The sequence below is a fragment of the Gobio gobio genome (genome assembly GCF_949357685.1).
Source record: "Gobio gobio genome assembly, chromosome: 4".
In the NCBI taxonomy this organism is placed as follows: Eukaryota; Metazoa; Chordata; class Actinopteri; order Cypriniformes; family Gobionidae; genus Gobio; species Gobio gobio.
In genome coordinates, this window is record NC_137100.1 from 21,073,647 (window position 1) to 21,090,198 (window position 16,552).

At 39.7% G+C, this 16,552-nt stretch overlaps 1 protein-coding gene across 4 annotated transcripts in view; it reads left to right on the top strand.

The window, feature by feature from the left end:
- The window catches only part of abr (ABR activator of RhoGEF and GTPase), a 453,886-nt gene that overhangs the window by 424,285 nt on the left and 13,049 nt on the right, over positions 1-16,552 (top strand). For all 4 annotated transcript variants that reach the window (XM_079816090.1, XM_079816091.1, XM_079816092.1 and 1 more), the window contains 6 exons: positions 700-759; positions 869-978; positions 2,526-2,665; positions 3,760-3,894; positions 4,041-4,146; positions 6,274-6,424. In XM_079816090.1, coding sequence (XP_079672216.1) covers positions 700-759; positions 869-978; positions 2,526-2,665; positions 3,760-3,894; positions 4,041-4,146; positions 6,274-6,424 — 702 coding nt within the window. The remainder of the gene's footprint in view (positions 1-699; positions 760-868; positions 979-2,525; positions 2,666-3,759; positions 3,895-4,040; positions 4,147-6,273; positions 6,425-16,552) is intronic.

A 16,552-nucleotide genomic window follows, 5' to 3' on the forward strand; every position in this document is an offset into this window, starting at 1 on the left:
AACAATGTGTATTGTGAAAACTGCTATACAAAAAAATACATTTGAAATATAGTGACATATAGTGCAGATGTTTACTGATATATTGCTCAAAAAAATTGTAAACCTGAAATACCCTCATGCACTGATAAACAACTTTTGTCCTGAAAGACTAAAAACTGGGGCTGTTTTCTGAGCCTCCTTCTGGAGGCGAATATATTGGTATTCATTGATGAAATTATTTTTATGATTTCTTTCACTTTCCTTAAAGAGATACTCTTTCATAGAGATATAAATACTTTCATCTTTTACAAATGTTTTATGTTGTGCAAAACCTGTATGAATTTCTTTATTCTGATGAACACAAAATAAGATATTTTGAAGAATATAGAAGTCAATGGAAACCAAAACGGTTTGTTTACCAACAATCTTCAAAAAATATCTTCTTTTTTTAATGACACAAAGTTATAGAGGTTTGGAACGACATGAGAGTGAGTAAATGATGAAAGTATTTTCATTTTTGGGTGGACTTTGCATTTAATTTAATAATCCATCATCAAGCCTGTTCCACTCTGGTCTCCTCTGCACTAACCTTTGACCTATGACAGTATTCTGTGAGGCCATTGTGTTTGCATTGCATTAAGCAGCAATAATTGCATCATACTTTTTTGGTGCTTAATGATGAAGCAATCCTCACATTCATTTCTCTTTGTCTCTTTACAGCTGGACCCACAGACAGTGCAGTCCAAAAATTGGCATATGGACGTCATAGAAATGAATGGGGTACTAATATATTTGTAATTAAACATATTGATACTTCTTGCATTATTGCCTTACACAAAATTTCCTGTGACATATGTGTGATTTATCTTATTAACTTATTCCTTCTCAGATTAAAGTGGAGTTTTCAATGAAATTTACAAGTCGGGACTTAAGTTTGAAGCGGACACCATCAAAGAAACAGAGTGGTGTGTTTGGGGTCAAAATTAGTGTGGTAACAAAGTGAGTGAAATGTCAAGCTTTAAAGTCGGCATGAAATGAAAATCTGTTTTCTAAATTAATGTTGTTTTCGTTCTGAATGATTCGTCTGTGCATTTGTTTCTTTTTTTCAACACATGCAGGCTCATTGGAAAAACATACCTGTGCAACATTTCTGCAAAACGCAAAATACATACCAATACATACATATCACTGCAGTTTCCAACAGAAATTAACACTAGAGGCAGTAAAACAGCAACTACTTTTAATAATTTTCATACAAAATGATAGGAAAGGAAAGGAAAGGCCATGCAGAGGTATGACCCCCCCTCCAGCTGTCAGCTGGCTCAATAAACACACACACAGAGTCTTTGGGGAGCATCCAGAGCCGTACCTTCAGCTAACATACATCTGTTTTACTCACTTTAATGTCATATGTCATGCCAGGAGCTTATTACTCAGCCTGCATATGTGTTTCCTGCTGCATGTGTTATGGTGGCAAATCATTTACTCTTTTTCTCTGTTTCTCTCTCTCTCTCTCTGCCCCTACTCAATAGGGGTAGATTATGGATGAATAAAAACCTATTTTCACATGGCTCCTTGCAAAATATTATATTATGACCTCAAAACACTTTTTGCAAAAAACAAATGTGATGTCCTCACACTGATATAACTGCTCCAATTTATTGCAACGTTTCGACCAACAGGTCTTGGAGCAGTTATTTCTTTTGTCCTGCACCTGAGCCCTGTTTGAGGATTGTACACACCTTTTTTGTATTTTTGACTCAAAACACTTTTTACCATAGTGCATGATTGGTCAACAAATACATTTTGGAGTTTGCATCACATAACTAGCTCCATATGTCTGACTTTTCTGACATACTAAGCTTGCTCGGTAGCTCAGCTGGTACAGAATTTTACTTGCAATACAGAGAGCTCAGGTACCAGTCCAGTGAAACACGAGTAAAAAAGCTCAAATACTTCTAGAAAGCTAAAAAGGCATGCTTTTAGCGCCACTCACTGGACATTTAACTCGGAAACTGTCGCAAAATGTGAGGTAATATCATTTTGCAGAAATGTTGCCACAGTTATGTTTTTCCAGTGACCCTGGACTGAATTTTTTTATTTTATTTTTTTGTACCTCATAATGAATAATACAAATTTCATAACTTTCATTCCCAAATTTTAACTTTCATTTCACAAATTTAATTCCCGGGAAAATTACAGACTTCTCTTTGGTGACGTATGCAGGACTTATCCATTTATTAGTGCACTTAAACTTCACCCCTGCCAGACCTGCTTTTCAATTTTTGATAATCCGTTACACTTGGATGCATGTCACAATTTGGACATAAAGATTTGTTGTTACTTCAGTTTAATCGCAACTTTAAACATTCAAAATATACTACATAAAAGTATAAAATGACAAAAAAGACAGAAGTGCCTTTTTATGATCGTTTAGCCTTACTGAACAGCAATATGTTGCATTCATAAAAAGGCTGCACAGTTGCTCTCTGTATGTTTAGATTGTTTGCATCATGTACATTGATTTTGCCCATTGTTGTCCTCAGGCGTGAACGATCCAAGGTGCCTTACATTGTGCGGCAGTGCATTGAGGAGGTGGAAAAGAGAGGTATTGATGAAGTGGGAATTTACAGGATCTCTGGAGTGGCCACAGACATCCAGGCTCTCAAAGCTGCATTTGATGCCAGTAAGACTCTTAAGCCAATCACACATCACACGCGTATGATAACTAGTATATATGCAGAAGTACAAAGTGAGCCTTAAAGACACCCTGTGGTAAAAAACAATGTCTATGTGGTGTTTTTAATAATCTTTAAGTTAAACCATGGGCAAATTCATTAGTCAACACAATTGCTAAGTATTTTCTCCTTAAAACTGCAGTTAACCAAAGACGGTCTCAAAAAAGCGCTTAGAAAACGTCACAAACGGACTTCAGCATTAACTATGCTGCGATGCAGGGGGGTCTCAAGAGAAGCCAGGTTATCCCAGTATATTTTTCTGTTGATATGATGAAATCTGGTACATTTAGCAATATAGCGGGTGAATTATGTATATAATGTATATTACGATTTAACCAGTATTTCCACTTGCTATTGTGTAGTGTTTACTATGGTAAAGTTGACTGGTATTGGTATTGTGAGCTTGTGTGATTGAGTGGAGGCGGGGACCAATATACATATTCATGGAGCCGCGTATACTAAATAAAGCAAGGGTGTAGAGTTACATTCAAGCTATTTTAAGGCATGTAGAAATTATTTTTACAGGAAATTTTTTTTTATATATGTCATTTTGGTGATCAAAGATGAGTTTTAAGGGATACAGTTATTGACTACAATGGGACTGTAAAAACAGATCCCTTCCCTCATTTTTCTCCATTTGCTTTTGCTTTGACTTTTCTTGATAATTTCCCATCAGTTTCTTTCCACTGTTTTCTCTCTCTTTGGTTATGTGAGGTCTGTGTATTGAGTCTAAAAGCATCAGCAGTGTTGTGGGAAAGGCCATGCAGAGGTCTGACCCCCCTCCAGCTGTCAGCTGGCTCAATAAACACACACACAGAGTCTGCGGGGAGCATCCAGAGCTGTACCTTCAGCTAACATACATCTGTTTTACTCACTTTTATGTCATATGTAATACCAGGAGCTTATTACTCAGCCTGCATAAGTGTTTCCTCCAGCATGTGTTATGGTGGCAAATCATTTACTCTTTTTTTCTCTCTCTCTGTCTCTGTCTCTCTCTCTCTCTCTCTCTCTCTCTTTCTCTCTTTCTCTCTTTCTCTCTCAGATACCAAAGATATCCTGATGATGTTAAGTGATATGGACATTAATGCTATAGCAGGGACACTGAAATTGTATTTCAGGGAGCTGCCAGAACCTCTTCTCACAGACCGGCTATACCCGGCCTTCATGGAGGGCATAGGTATGACTTTTCATCTTTGATCTTTCACATTTATTGTTTCATCTTAAGGGTATTAAGACATAATTACAGTGTGATGTGTAGCAAATAGGGTCATTTTGAATGCATATGATTGAGCTGTAATAACATCATCACACTCTTCATTACAGCTCTATCAGATCCTGCAGCAAAAGAAAACTGCATGATGCATTTGCTGAGGTCACTACCAGACCCAAATCTAATCACATTTCTCTCCCTACTGGAACACCTGAAGAGGTAAGTGAGCACATAGTGTTTTTTGAGCAGCAAATAAGCATATTAGAACGATTTCTGAAGGATCATGCAACCCTGTATGAATTACAACTTTGACATCACAAAATATATTAAAATAGTTAAACTGATATTTTAAATTGTAATAATATTTCACAATATCACTGTTACAATATAACAGTTTTTAACAAATAAACGGTCCAGTCGAGTATAAGACAATATTTCAAAAACATCAACGAATCTTACTGACCCCTAACTTTTAAATATAGGCTTATGTCTGTGGTCTTATCATAGTGCATTAAACAGAGCAATATTCAACACATTTACTCCATGAGATCAAACTTAAAGGGTCATGAAACCCCCCTGCTGCAGCTGGGTTTTTTCACACCTTCGATTTGAAAAGGCTTCCAAAAAGGGGCGTGGTCGACTGCGAAAAGGTGGGATGGGTATTGTGTGGAAAGAGGGAATGGTTTGCATAAATTGGGGAGTGTCATTAGGCGCATTAAAATTAGCTAATTTGCAAACCGGCAATGCACAGACACAGGTGACATGGATAGCGATACCGACAGCAGCAGTTACAGCGGTTCTGAGGCATGTTCTTGGTTCACACGTTGGCAATGTTTACAACAGAGAGATGAGATGAGGGATGAGTACAGCGAATGAGAGAGCTCTGAGATCATAAGTGGCGTGCAGCAGCAGGAAGAACAGACAGAGATCGCTCGAATGTCATTCAGCTCTTCAGATCAGCATAGGCTAATTCAGTGAGAAATGAAAAGAAATGTTATTCTGTATGATGAAATATTTTGCAAACATGTGATAATAAATCTATATTTATCCAAATATGCACACTGTTTGGCAAGATGAACAATGCGCCAACGTGGTTATGCTCTAATGAGAGAACATGAACCAACCACGAACACAGTCTCTACATGCTTGCGATGCGATAGAGTGGGGGGCCCACGGAGATGTACTCGGCAGGGAAGCCTCACTGTAATCCTCAGGTCACCCAGGCTTATCAGCCAAAGTAGCCCTTTTTCTGGTGCACACTGATTCACTAAGAGGCCGAACACATGCGGGTTAGTGCATGTCTGTGACCACAAATAAAACGGAGAAGACGTGGCTTTTGATTCTTGTTGATATTTCATTCAAAATATTGTTCATTACCTACAGATCGGTTATTTTGCACTCCTGACATAAATTAAGAAATTAATGTCAACGCTTGCTTGTTCGCCGTGCGATTCCTCAAGTTCATTTTACTTTACTGAACCTTTAGCAATGGCTTCCACAGATGGCGTCCCGGTTACAGCTCGCTCAGCGCCCTTACTTTGTATCAGCGCGACCATCCGCTTCGGTTGTTCCACCGTAGATTATCGGTCTTTACCCACCCGAAAGTAATCCAGGGAGCACCTTCACGACACGCTGAAAACAACACCTCACTTTCCTCCTTGACTTTTCCGCACGCTGCTTACAAAACTTCCCCACCATGTCTCAACAATAATGATGGAAGACGAACCTGACAGAAGTGACTGTCTCATGCATAATAACTAAATGATATTTTATACATACTACAGCGCAGTGATTGGATTGAATGAGCTTTATGTCATGAATATATGTCAAGAATCGCTCGAAACGGTCGATGTCAGCATGTTCGAGCCGCCCCATATTTGGGCCTACGGTACACGCTGATGTCAGCTTCTGTGACGTTGCTCCGCTTTTCAAACCGGAAGACAGAAATCGCTCTTAAAAAGGCAAAAATAACTATTTTTCACATATGAATAAAAAGTGTTTTGGGGTTTCATGACCCTTTAAGGGAGGTCAGGATTAAAGGTTGTTTACAGTGACACTTTAAAGCCAGTCGCATCATATGAACATCAGTTCAGTCACCATCATAAATACCCAGGGTTCTGTTTTATTTTAGTACATGGGAAAACTGCTGTCGCAATTCACACAAATCTCTCTGAAACATCTGAAATTATCGAGCAAGGCCTCGGGTTTATAAACACTGTCACAAAAAATCTGGAGGCGTTATTGCCAACTCTAAATGCTGACCATTAACACATCACAAACACTGTTCACTGTAGACACCTGCTGGCCAACTAGACAGTATTGATGTTTGGTTTCCTCTCATTTCAGGGTGGCAGAGAAGGAGCCAGTCAATAAGATGTCTCTGCATAATTTGGCCACAGTGTTTGGCCCCACTCTGCTGAGACCCTCAGAGTCAGAGAGCAGTAAGGCCCACATCACGCTGGCCTCCGATATCTGGTCACATGATGTCATGGCACAGGTCAGTCCTGACTTACACAGTGAATCCCCATGTCCCATGACATAGTTTTACAGTGTCTGGAAAGGACTTGTGGAGTCTTGCCCAGCATGAATAGATTGTATATCACTATAATGGATTGTGGTTTGGTGTGTTTAACAGTTTAAAGATGAACATCAGCGCTTTGTTTATAGCTTTCAGTGTATCATTATTACACTGATACTGATGTGGTCTACTGTGGATACTGATCAAATCTAATTGATCGCAAATTAATCGCACATCAAATTTGGCTGTGAAATTACCCCCAAAAGATCATTTCAAATCATTATTGTGTTAAAAAGTTGCTTTAGAAAGAAATATTTGATTTAATTCAACATAGGATTTATTACAGAAACTTTTTAAAAAGCAGCAGTCCGTAACTTTTTTTGGTTAAAAATGATCCAAAATATTTTTTTTAGCAAGTACACAACAAGCCAGTATTCAAAACAATCTCCTTACCTTAGTCTGATTCACAAAGGTAAGCTTGTAATAATGTGTTTTAATTTATGTGGTATTAGTGGATTTCCACGGTGGATTTTTTGCGTCATTACATCACTTCTGTATACATAAAAAAAGTCTGGCTAGTAGTAGTATCATGTGAGGATGTTGCCGGTGGCGGATAGCCTTTTCTCACAGCATCTGTAATAATTAAACTTATAATTTTGATGGTGGATTGTAATCCAGAAAGGTACAAATGACATCATCAGTGATAATTGGAGATTCACCAGTAAAAAAGTAAAAAAAAAAAAGATTAAATTGTACAGAAATTGAAATCTACAGGTAACGCTAATAAACACTAAATACAGTTACGCAATGCTGATGTTGTTAACATTAACAATTTGAGAACAAAGTATAACAATAATAATAATAATTTGCACGTTTTGATATGATGTTAGATAACCGATCGTTAGATTTAAAGGGGTGGTAAACCACGATTTCACTATTCTAACTTTAGCTAACGTGTAATGTTGCTGCTTGAGCATAAACAACATCTGCAAAGTTACAACGTTCAAAGTTTAAAGCAAAGGGAGATATTTGCTTTTAAAGAAATCAGTTTCTAAGAACTACAGCAAACGGCCAGTAGGCGACTACACACATTCCTCCAGGGTTGGTGACATCAACAGGCTCACTATTTACATAAACCCCTCCTCCGAGAATATTAAATAAGGGGGGGTGAGGCCATTTTGTATCGCGGCGCTGTTGTGGTATAGTTAGGCTGGAGTGTTGTTGCCGCGATGCCAAGGAAACGCTGTTATTTTCATCCGGATTGCAGGTCTGGGGTACTTGCTCTGTTCAGCCTTCCTTGGGACGGGGGTGCGTTGCAGAGCGTTTAACATACAGCATGTTATATGCACGTGTGTTTGAGTCAGCGGGGAATCAGGCGCGCGCGGGGCTCCCTGCAGCACATCTAACAGAGGAAAACATCCACCGTCTTCGCGATTTCAATGCCGGATTTGCACAACGTCAGCTGCGTGAAAAAAACACTGCCGGTGCGTGGATGCACGACGCGCGCGCTGCACATTTCACGGAGGACAACACAAACTTCCACAAACTTCGCGAGTTCAATACAGGATTTGCACCTCGGCTTGTCCTGAAAGCTGGATTTACAAACAGAACCTGTTTACGGGCCACAACCTGTAAGTCTGATTTATTTTTCATCGATGTGTTTTCCTGTAATAGGTTGTAGCAAGGAAGTAAACAGATGACAACGCTGTTCTGCAAACCAGTCTGTTAAATGCTCATTCATACTTAACGTTATCCGACGAACACCTAACGTTACAAACACTAACGTTAAAATCTCAACAGCGAACCTGACATTAGTGTAAATGATTCTTTGATTAGAGCTTTTATGTATTGTTTATCTACAGGCATGCTAAACATGGTTCTGTGTGTGATTTGGCTAACTTAGCCAGTGCTTAGTGTTCGTTTTGGGTTAATTCTTGCGACAGATATTTGGCTATAATCGTTCTAAAAATACAAAAGTTAAAGTGCCATTCAGTAGCGATTATAGATCCGCAGTCTTTACTCTTGAGGACTGAACAGGTTCTGCTCGATCATCTTCACTCAAATGTTCTGGGTCTGATTCGGGCTCATATGGTTTTATTGACGCCGTTGTTTCTAATGCTGAGTCTGACCAAAGCACAGCCTCCGGTAAGGGGCGTGACGTTTCCGACAAACGTGCACTAGGCGGTTAGCGAATCACAACACACTGGGCCAGCTAACCAATCAGAGCCCACTGCGTATTTTTGAGGGACTGGCTTCATACAACCCGGAAAGCATCAGACCGTTTTACAAGGAGGGACAGAGCAGTGTAGAATAAAGGTCAAATATATGAAAAATAAGGCAATTTTTTTTAAAACGAAGCATGAACACATGTTACAGTGCACCCCACAAACACAATCAAGCCTTCAAAACAATGTGTTTTACCACCGCTTTAATCACCGTTGGTATGGTAGCGCAATTTATTTTTATGTTTTGTGGCTGTTATTTACTTGTTCAGATTACACTTTCCGGTAAAAATTCTTATTTAGGTTATTCTCCAAGACGTACAATCTGTGATTCTGAAGTACAGTATATACACCGGTGCGGTGACTGACAGCAAGCCACACATACTACACATACTACACATACTAAACATTTGCGCTGAGGTCTCTCAAGTACAGATGATAACTCAGCAAAAAACTGCAATTGCAGGTGGCAAATAGAGATGGCGACAAAGAGGCAAAACCTACTTTAAAGGTCCTGTTCTTCGTGATCCCATTTTTCAAACTTTAGTTAGTGTGTAATATTGCTGTTAGAGCATAAATAATACCTGTAAAATTATAAAGCTCAAAGTTCAATGCCAAGCGAGATATTTTATTTAACAGAAGTTCCCTTTCAAAGCCTACAGCGAACGGCCGGTTTGGACCACATCCTGGTATTTCCTGCTTTAATTACGTCAGTAGAACAGTTTGTTGACTAACCTCCGCCCACAAGAATACGCGAAAAAGGGGGCGTGGTCTGGTTGCTCCCTCGTGGAGCAGAGGAAGTGTTGCGTTCGGTTCGGTTCGGTTGCGTTTGTCGCCTTGTCGTCCAGACGCTGTTATTTTCATCCCGGAGTCAAATCACCTTTGTTTGGCCTTCAGGGGCTGTAGTTTGAGCGCGTTCATCTCCCCGTTATGGTAAGAGGCGTGACCTTACGTTACGTTACGTTAAGCTGCTGTCGAATCACAACACGGGAACCGCGGGCACAATCAGAACTCGTTACGTATTTCTGAAGGAGGGACTTCATAGAACGAGGAAATTCTCAGGCCGTTTTGAGGACAGTGAAAACAGCGGTATACAGATAAGTAAATTGTGTGAAAAATACTGTGGTTTTTTACACATGAAACATGAACACATGTTATATTGCTCACTGTAAACACAATCAAAGCTTCAAAAAAACATGAAAAACTGGACCTTTAATGAAGTGATACACAAAATGATAAATTAAAACTGCCAGTAGGTGGCGGTAAATGTCTAAATGAGTAAGTAACTGGCCCTATCATACAGCAGGCATGACGCAAGTGTTTTTTGCTAGTTTCAGCCCAACGCAGTTATAATTTTCGCATTCCAGCGCCACGTTGTTTAAATAGCAAAAGCACTTGTATCCATCTGTTAGCCCATGGGCGTGCTGGTCTGAAAACGAGGTGTGTTCAGGCGCATTGTTTGCGCGTTGCTATTTTGAGGCAACTGAATAACACAGTATTTTTTGTGTTATTTAAAGGGCTCGTTAGTAATATGCGCCTATAGGCGGGTGCACAACAAGCATACACTCTACTTATTACACACACAGGGACGCGCAGCAGCACACAAACATTTTTAACTATTGCAAATTAAAGGATTCCTCTCTAGAGAAGCGTTCAGTCTTTCCACTCGTGAATCCTCCATGGTGCAAGCGCAACTGGCTTTTAAAGGGAGTGGGAGATGAGACTCTGATTGGTTTATTGCATGTTACGCATAAAACACCCCCATAACTCATTAAGAGACCTGGTACAACCCTTTTGGACCATGCAAAATGGCAAAATTGAGCAAAAACAGACTATTGTGTCTAAAATATAACACAATATCAACTGTTGTATTTTATCAATATCACATTTGCACTCGTGTTATTCGACACAAAAACAGAACTTGTGTGACATTGCACTCGTTACTCAAGTGACTGCTTAACTAATATCATATCATATGATATAAATATGAGACAAAAAAAAAAATTCAGGGGCATTCTAACTGCATTCTATAGGATACATTATGCATTGAGTTGTTGCCCTGCTTCGTGTTCGTCACCAATCAACTGTATGAAATGTAAGATGACTTATGTAGGTGTTGGTTAGCAGGCTTCAAAATGAGGTAAATACAACCTCAGATGAACAACAACAAATGACATATTATACCATGTCATTTTTTTATTTTTATTTAAATAAAGCCAAAATGTAAAAGCCATGGGTGACAAACGAAGTACAGCCTATGATTCAGTTGCTTGTGGAGCCACTATTAATTCAATTCAATTCAAATTTATTTGTATAGCGCTTTTCACGGTACATATCGTTTCAAAGCAGCTTCACAGAAAATGCATCTACATTACAATTTAAATCGATTTGTACATGTTATGCATTTCAGAAATGCACATATACAAAGCACACAGATTAGCTAACTCTCTATTATTAATCAATATAATAACTATGGCACAGAAATAAGAATTCATGTTGTTAATGAATAGGGTATATAGATATGAGCATGGGTGCGTGCGTGTTGATGCAGAGCTGTGTCATCTGAAGTCCTCGCAGGAGTTGAGTCGTCTCTTCACAGGTGTTGGTCATCAGAAGTCTTTACGAGAAGCTGGATCCAGACTGGAGCTGACAGACTCTCTAGTTACCTCGGGATGGGTGTCCCGAGATAAAACAGAACAGAAAAATAATTAGCGTAGCTGCTGTTCAAGGCATTAAGCAAAGACGATCATGTGCATTGATATAACTATAGAGTATAAGGTTAGGAGATGCATCATGTGAATGCTTGGCTAAAGAGATGCGTCTTTAATCTATATTTAAACTGGAGGAGTGAGTCTGAGCCCTGAACATTATTAGGAAGGCTATTCCATAGTTTAGGTGCCAAATATGAAAACGTTCTTCCTCCTTTAGTTGACTTAGATATCCTCGGTATTACCAGAAGCCCAGAGTTTAGTGATCTTAAAGATCGTGATGGGTTATAAGGCGATAGAAGATCAGTTAAATACACAGGAGCTAAACCATTTAGGGCCTTATAGGTCAGTAGCAATACTTTATAATTGACACGAAACTTAACAGGTAACCAGTGTAGAGATGTTAGAATTGGTGTTTTGTGATCATATTTTCTTAACCTAGTAAGAACTTTAGCAGCTGCATTTTGGACTTATTGTAGCTTGTTTATTGAGGAGGCAGGACAGCCAGCTAGTAGTGCATTACAGTAATCTAGTCTAGAGGTCATAAATGCATGAACTAACTTTTCCGCATCAGAGACAGATAGCATGTTTCGTAGCTTAGCGATGTTTCTGAGGTGGAAGAAGGCTGTTTTTGTAGTATTTGAAATATGATTTTCAAAAGACAAGTTGCTGTCTAATATAACACCCAGGTCTTTAACTGTAGCAGATGAAGTAACAATACATCCTTCTAAATGTAAGTTATAATTTAAGAGATTCTGTGTATATAAGTAAGTAATACCTCAGTCCAATAAGTAATACCTCAGTCTTATCTGAATTTAGTAGGAGAAAATTACAGGTCATCCAATATTTTATATATTTAACACACTCTGTTAGCTTGGATAATTTAGAGATTTCATCTGGTCATGTTGAAATATATAACTGAGTATCATCGGCATAATAGTGAAAACTAATTTCATGTTTTCTTATAATATTACCAAGTGGCAGCATATTTATTGAGAACAGCAGAGGGCCTAACACAGAGCCTTGCGGCACTCCATAATTTACCGAAATCATCTTAGATTGTTCCCTGTTTAAATAGATAAATTGGTCATTTTAAGACCTGCCAAGGACCAGATGATTTTATATACAGTATATATATAAAATTGTTGGAATTGTTTTCTGAATGACTATATCTGTCTCTCGTATCGTTCTGGAGGAATTTTGGCTGGCTCTTCCTTACAACGTTGCAGAATTCTTGAGGTTTTTTCAGATGCAAATTTGCAAACCTAAGCCATGCTGCCATGTTCTTTGTGTGAGAAGAAGCTTTCTCTTGGCAACCCTTCCAAATATGCCATACTTGTCCCATCTTTTTCTAATTGTACTGCCATGTACTCTAACATTTAACGTGTTAACTGAGGCCTGTAGAGTCTGAGGTGTAGTTCTTGGGTGTTTTGCGATTTCTCTGAGCTTTACACAGTCTAATCTTGGGGTGAATTTGCTGGGACGTCCACTCCTGGCAAGATTGGCAACTGTCTTGAATATTTTCCACTTGTGAGTAATTTTCCTTACTGTAGAATAATGGACATCAAATTCTTTGGAAATGGCTGTATAACCCTTCTCAGATTTATGACAGCAGGCATTGTGTTAACACACACCTGAAGGCTCCAGACCAGCAAACTGACAAAACTTTATGTTGAATGATCCGGTTTATAATAAGCAGATGTATTTAAAATACAAATACAAAATACTGTGTGGAAAAATGTATTTAAATACAAATACAAAATACTGTGAGGAAAAATTTATTTAAATACAAATGCAGTATTTTGTATTTTGAAATTGGCGATTCAGTGCAGGTATCCCTATTAGGCTGAAATCTATCTATACACTCACCTAAAGGATTATTAGAAACACCTGTTCAATTTCTCATTAATGCAATTATCTTTTTTTTTTTTTTTTTTTTACAATATATTTATTAAATTTTCAGTTCACATATTACATCCGATTACACAATGAATAACAATCATGTAAGACAGAGCGAACATTTTTCAGCGAACACCCCATCCCAGACGAAAAAAAAAAAAAAAAACAACAAAAACAAACAAGAAAAAAAAAAAAAGAAAAAAAAGAAAGAAAAAAAAGAAAAAAGGGGGGTGGATTTTAAAGATGATTAAATCAGGTAGAGATTGTTTCATAGGTCTATGTGAGGATCATTACTCCCTCAAAGCTTCTTCTTGTAACAAGTTACCAACATTAACATTGTGCCTTAAGAAGTTAGTAAAGGGTCTCCAGACATCTTCAAAAGCTTTTTGTTTATTTCTGACAATGTATGTTATTTTTTCTATTGACATATTTGATGACATTTCTTTGATCCACATTCCAATTCTTGGCTCGTTGATGTTTTTCCAATTAAGAGCAATTATACGTTTAGCTTGTAAGATACACATATCTATAAATCGGACCTCTTTGCTCTGTAGGTGGGGGCTGATAGGATATATACCCAGGATAAAAATCTTAGGATCCAGTGGAAGTTTCTTTAATAGAATTTGGTCAATCATATCAATAATACCCTGCCAAAAGTGTTTCACTTTCACACATTCCCATATACAGTGGTACAATGTACCTCTTGCCTCACTGCACTTTATGCAAGTATCAGGGATGTTATCATTGAACTTGTGCAACTTAACAGGAGTTATGTATGTACGCATCAGCCATTTGAACTGTATGAGTTTCAAGCTACTGTTGACTGTTTGCATCTGAGCCTTCTTACATGCCTCATTCCAATCTTCGCGAGATATTTCCTCATCTATATCTTCTTTCCATAATCTTTGATTCTGAGGATTCATCAGACCCAGACACAAACAAGTCATTCAAAGATGAAATCAAACCTTTATCATAGCAGTGTCCTATAATTACTGCCTCTAATGGGGAAATGTCAGGAATATCTAATGAATGATTCTGAGATGAATATATAAAGCTTCTAAGCTGAAGATATTTGAAAAAGTGGGTCTTTGGTATGTCATATTTGGTTGATATTAATGCAAAGGACATAAATACTTCATCTTTATCATACATATCTTGCACTTTCCTTAATCCCTTTTCAGCCCACATCCGAAATCCGGCATCACATTTCCCTGGTTTAAAATTAACATTACCCCAAATAGGACTAAAACGTGACCAGGAGGGGTTTAATTTCAAATATTTACATGAATCAAACCAAATATCTGATTTGGAAGAATCTAAAAGAATCTGACCAAGATGGCGGCGCGAGTAGATCGCGAGGCTCAGCGTCTCTCCAGATTCTGCAATTTTGCGGTATTTTTCCTGTTCTTCTCGGGTCTGTTCGCACAGAACAGTTGTGCCTTTACATCGTACACCCGCGCTGAGCTTTTGGATATTGGTTTGCGAATTTCCGACAGTTTTATGGACAATCTACAACTCCTTCCTGAGATCGCTAAGACACCGGTGACTCTGCACTCTACCCGGCCGGGCGGAAGTGCACGCAGACGGCGGCGTGATCGTAAACAAAGGCGAGGGAGACGTGGAGGAACGCGTGGTAAGCTAACGCTTACTCCTCATCGGCTCTCTTTACCCAGCATTTTCCTTGCCAATGTACGGTCGCTAGTGAACAAAATGGAGGAGATTCGACTCAGCATCACACACAGTAAGAAACTTTTGAACTGTAACGTCCTAATATTCACGGAAACCTGGTTAAACAGCGGAATACCGGACACCGCTATCGAGCTAGCGGGACGCCACACACTCCGGGCGGATAGAACATTAGATGGCTCTGGGAAGAGCAGAGGGGGTGGATTGTGCATTTATATTAACAAAGCTTGGTGCACAAACTCTGCTATTGTTGGGAGTCATTGTTCAGCTAACCTGGAGTTTCTCATGGTTAAATGTAGACCGTTTTATCTACCGCGGGAGTTCACCTCCACTATTATCACAGCAGCTTATATTCCACCCGATGCTGATGCCAAGCTTGCTATGAAAGAACTTCACGCAGCCATCAGTAAACAACAGACTGATCACCCGGAAGCTGCGTTTATTGTTGCAGGTGACTTTAATCACTCAAACTTAAAGTCAGTGCTACCCAAGTTTCACCAGCATGTTTCCTGCCACACCAGAGGAAACAAAACCTTAGACCATGTCTACACAAACATGGCCGGAGCTTACGTTGCGACACCCCTCCCCCACCTGGGACAGTCAGACCACCTCTCTTTGTTTCTCAGACCCAAATATTCACCCCTCATCAACCGCGTGAAGCCATCAATGAAAACCATCAAGGTGTGGCCTGCGGGGGCAGACTCCACACTCCAGGAAAGGTTTCTAAACACAGACTGGAGTATGTTTGCTTCTCAAGCCACCAGTGGCGCTCACACGGACATTGACTCCTACACCTCCTCAGTATTGGATCATATCAATACCACCATCGACAGTGTTACAACCCAGAAACAGATCACCACATACCCAAATCAGAAGCCTTGGATGAACAGGGAAGTACGACTCCTGCTGAAGTCACGCAATACTGCCTTCAGATCAGGAGATGCACAAGCCTACAGCGCATCCAGGGCAAACCTGAAGAGGGGCATCAAAAAGGCCAAGCACTGCTACAAGCTTAAGATTGAGGGTCACTTTTCCAACTCTGACCCTCGACGCATGTGGCAGGGCATCCAGGCCATCAGTGACTACAAACCCCCCCACTCCACCCCCGCAGCCACTGATGTCAACTTCCTGAATGAGCTAAATTACTTTTATGCTCGTTTTGAAAGAGACAACAGAGAAACTGCCACCAAGCTCAAACCCTCAGCTGACCACCCACCAATCACACTCTCCACCACAGATGTCTGCAAGGCACTGAGCCGGATCAGCGCGCACAAGGCTGCTGGACCAGACAACATCCCTGGACGTGTGCTCAGGGCATGTGCGGAGCAGCTCGCTGGGGTTTTTACAGACATTTTCAACCTGTCTCTCGCCCAAGCAGCTGTACCATCATGCTTTAAACGCACTTCCATTGTGCCAGTGCCGAAACACTCCAGCCCGAGGTGCCCTAATGACTACCGCCCTGTAGCACTCACACCCATCATTATGAAGTGCTTTGAGCGGCTGGTCCTGGAACACCTAAAAGACTCTATACCATCCACATTGGACTCACACCAGTTTGCCTACCGCAGCAATAGGAGCACAGAGGATGCCGT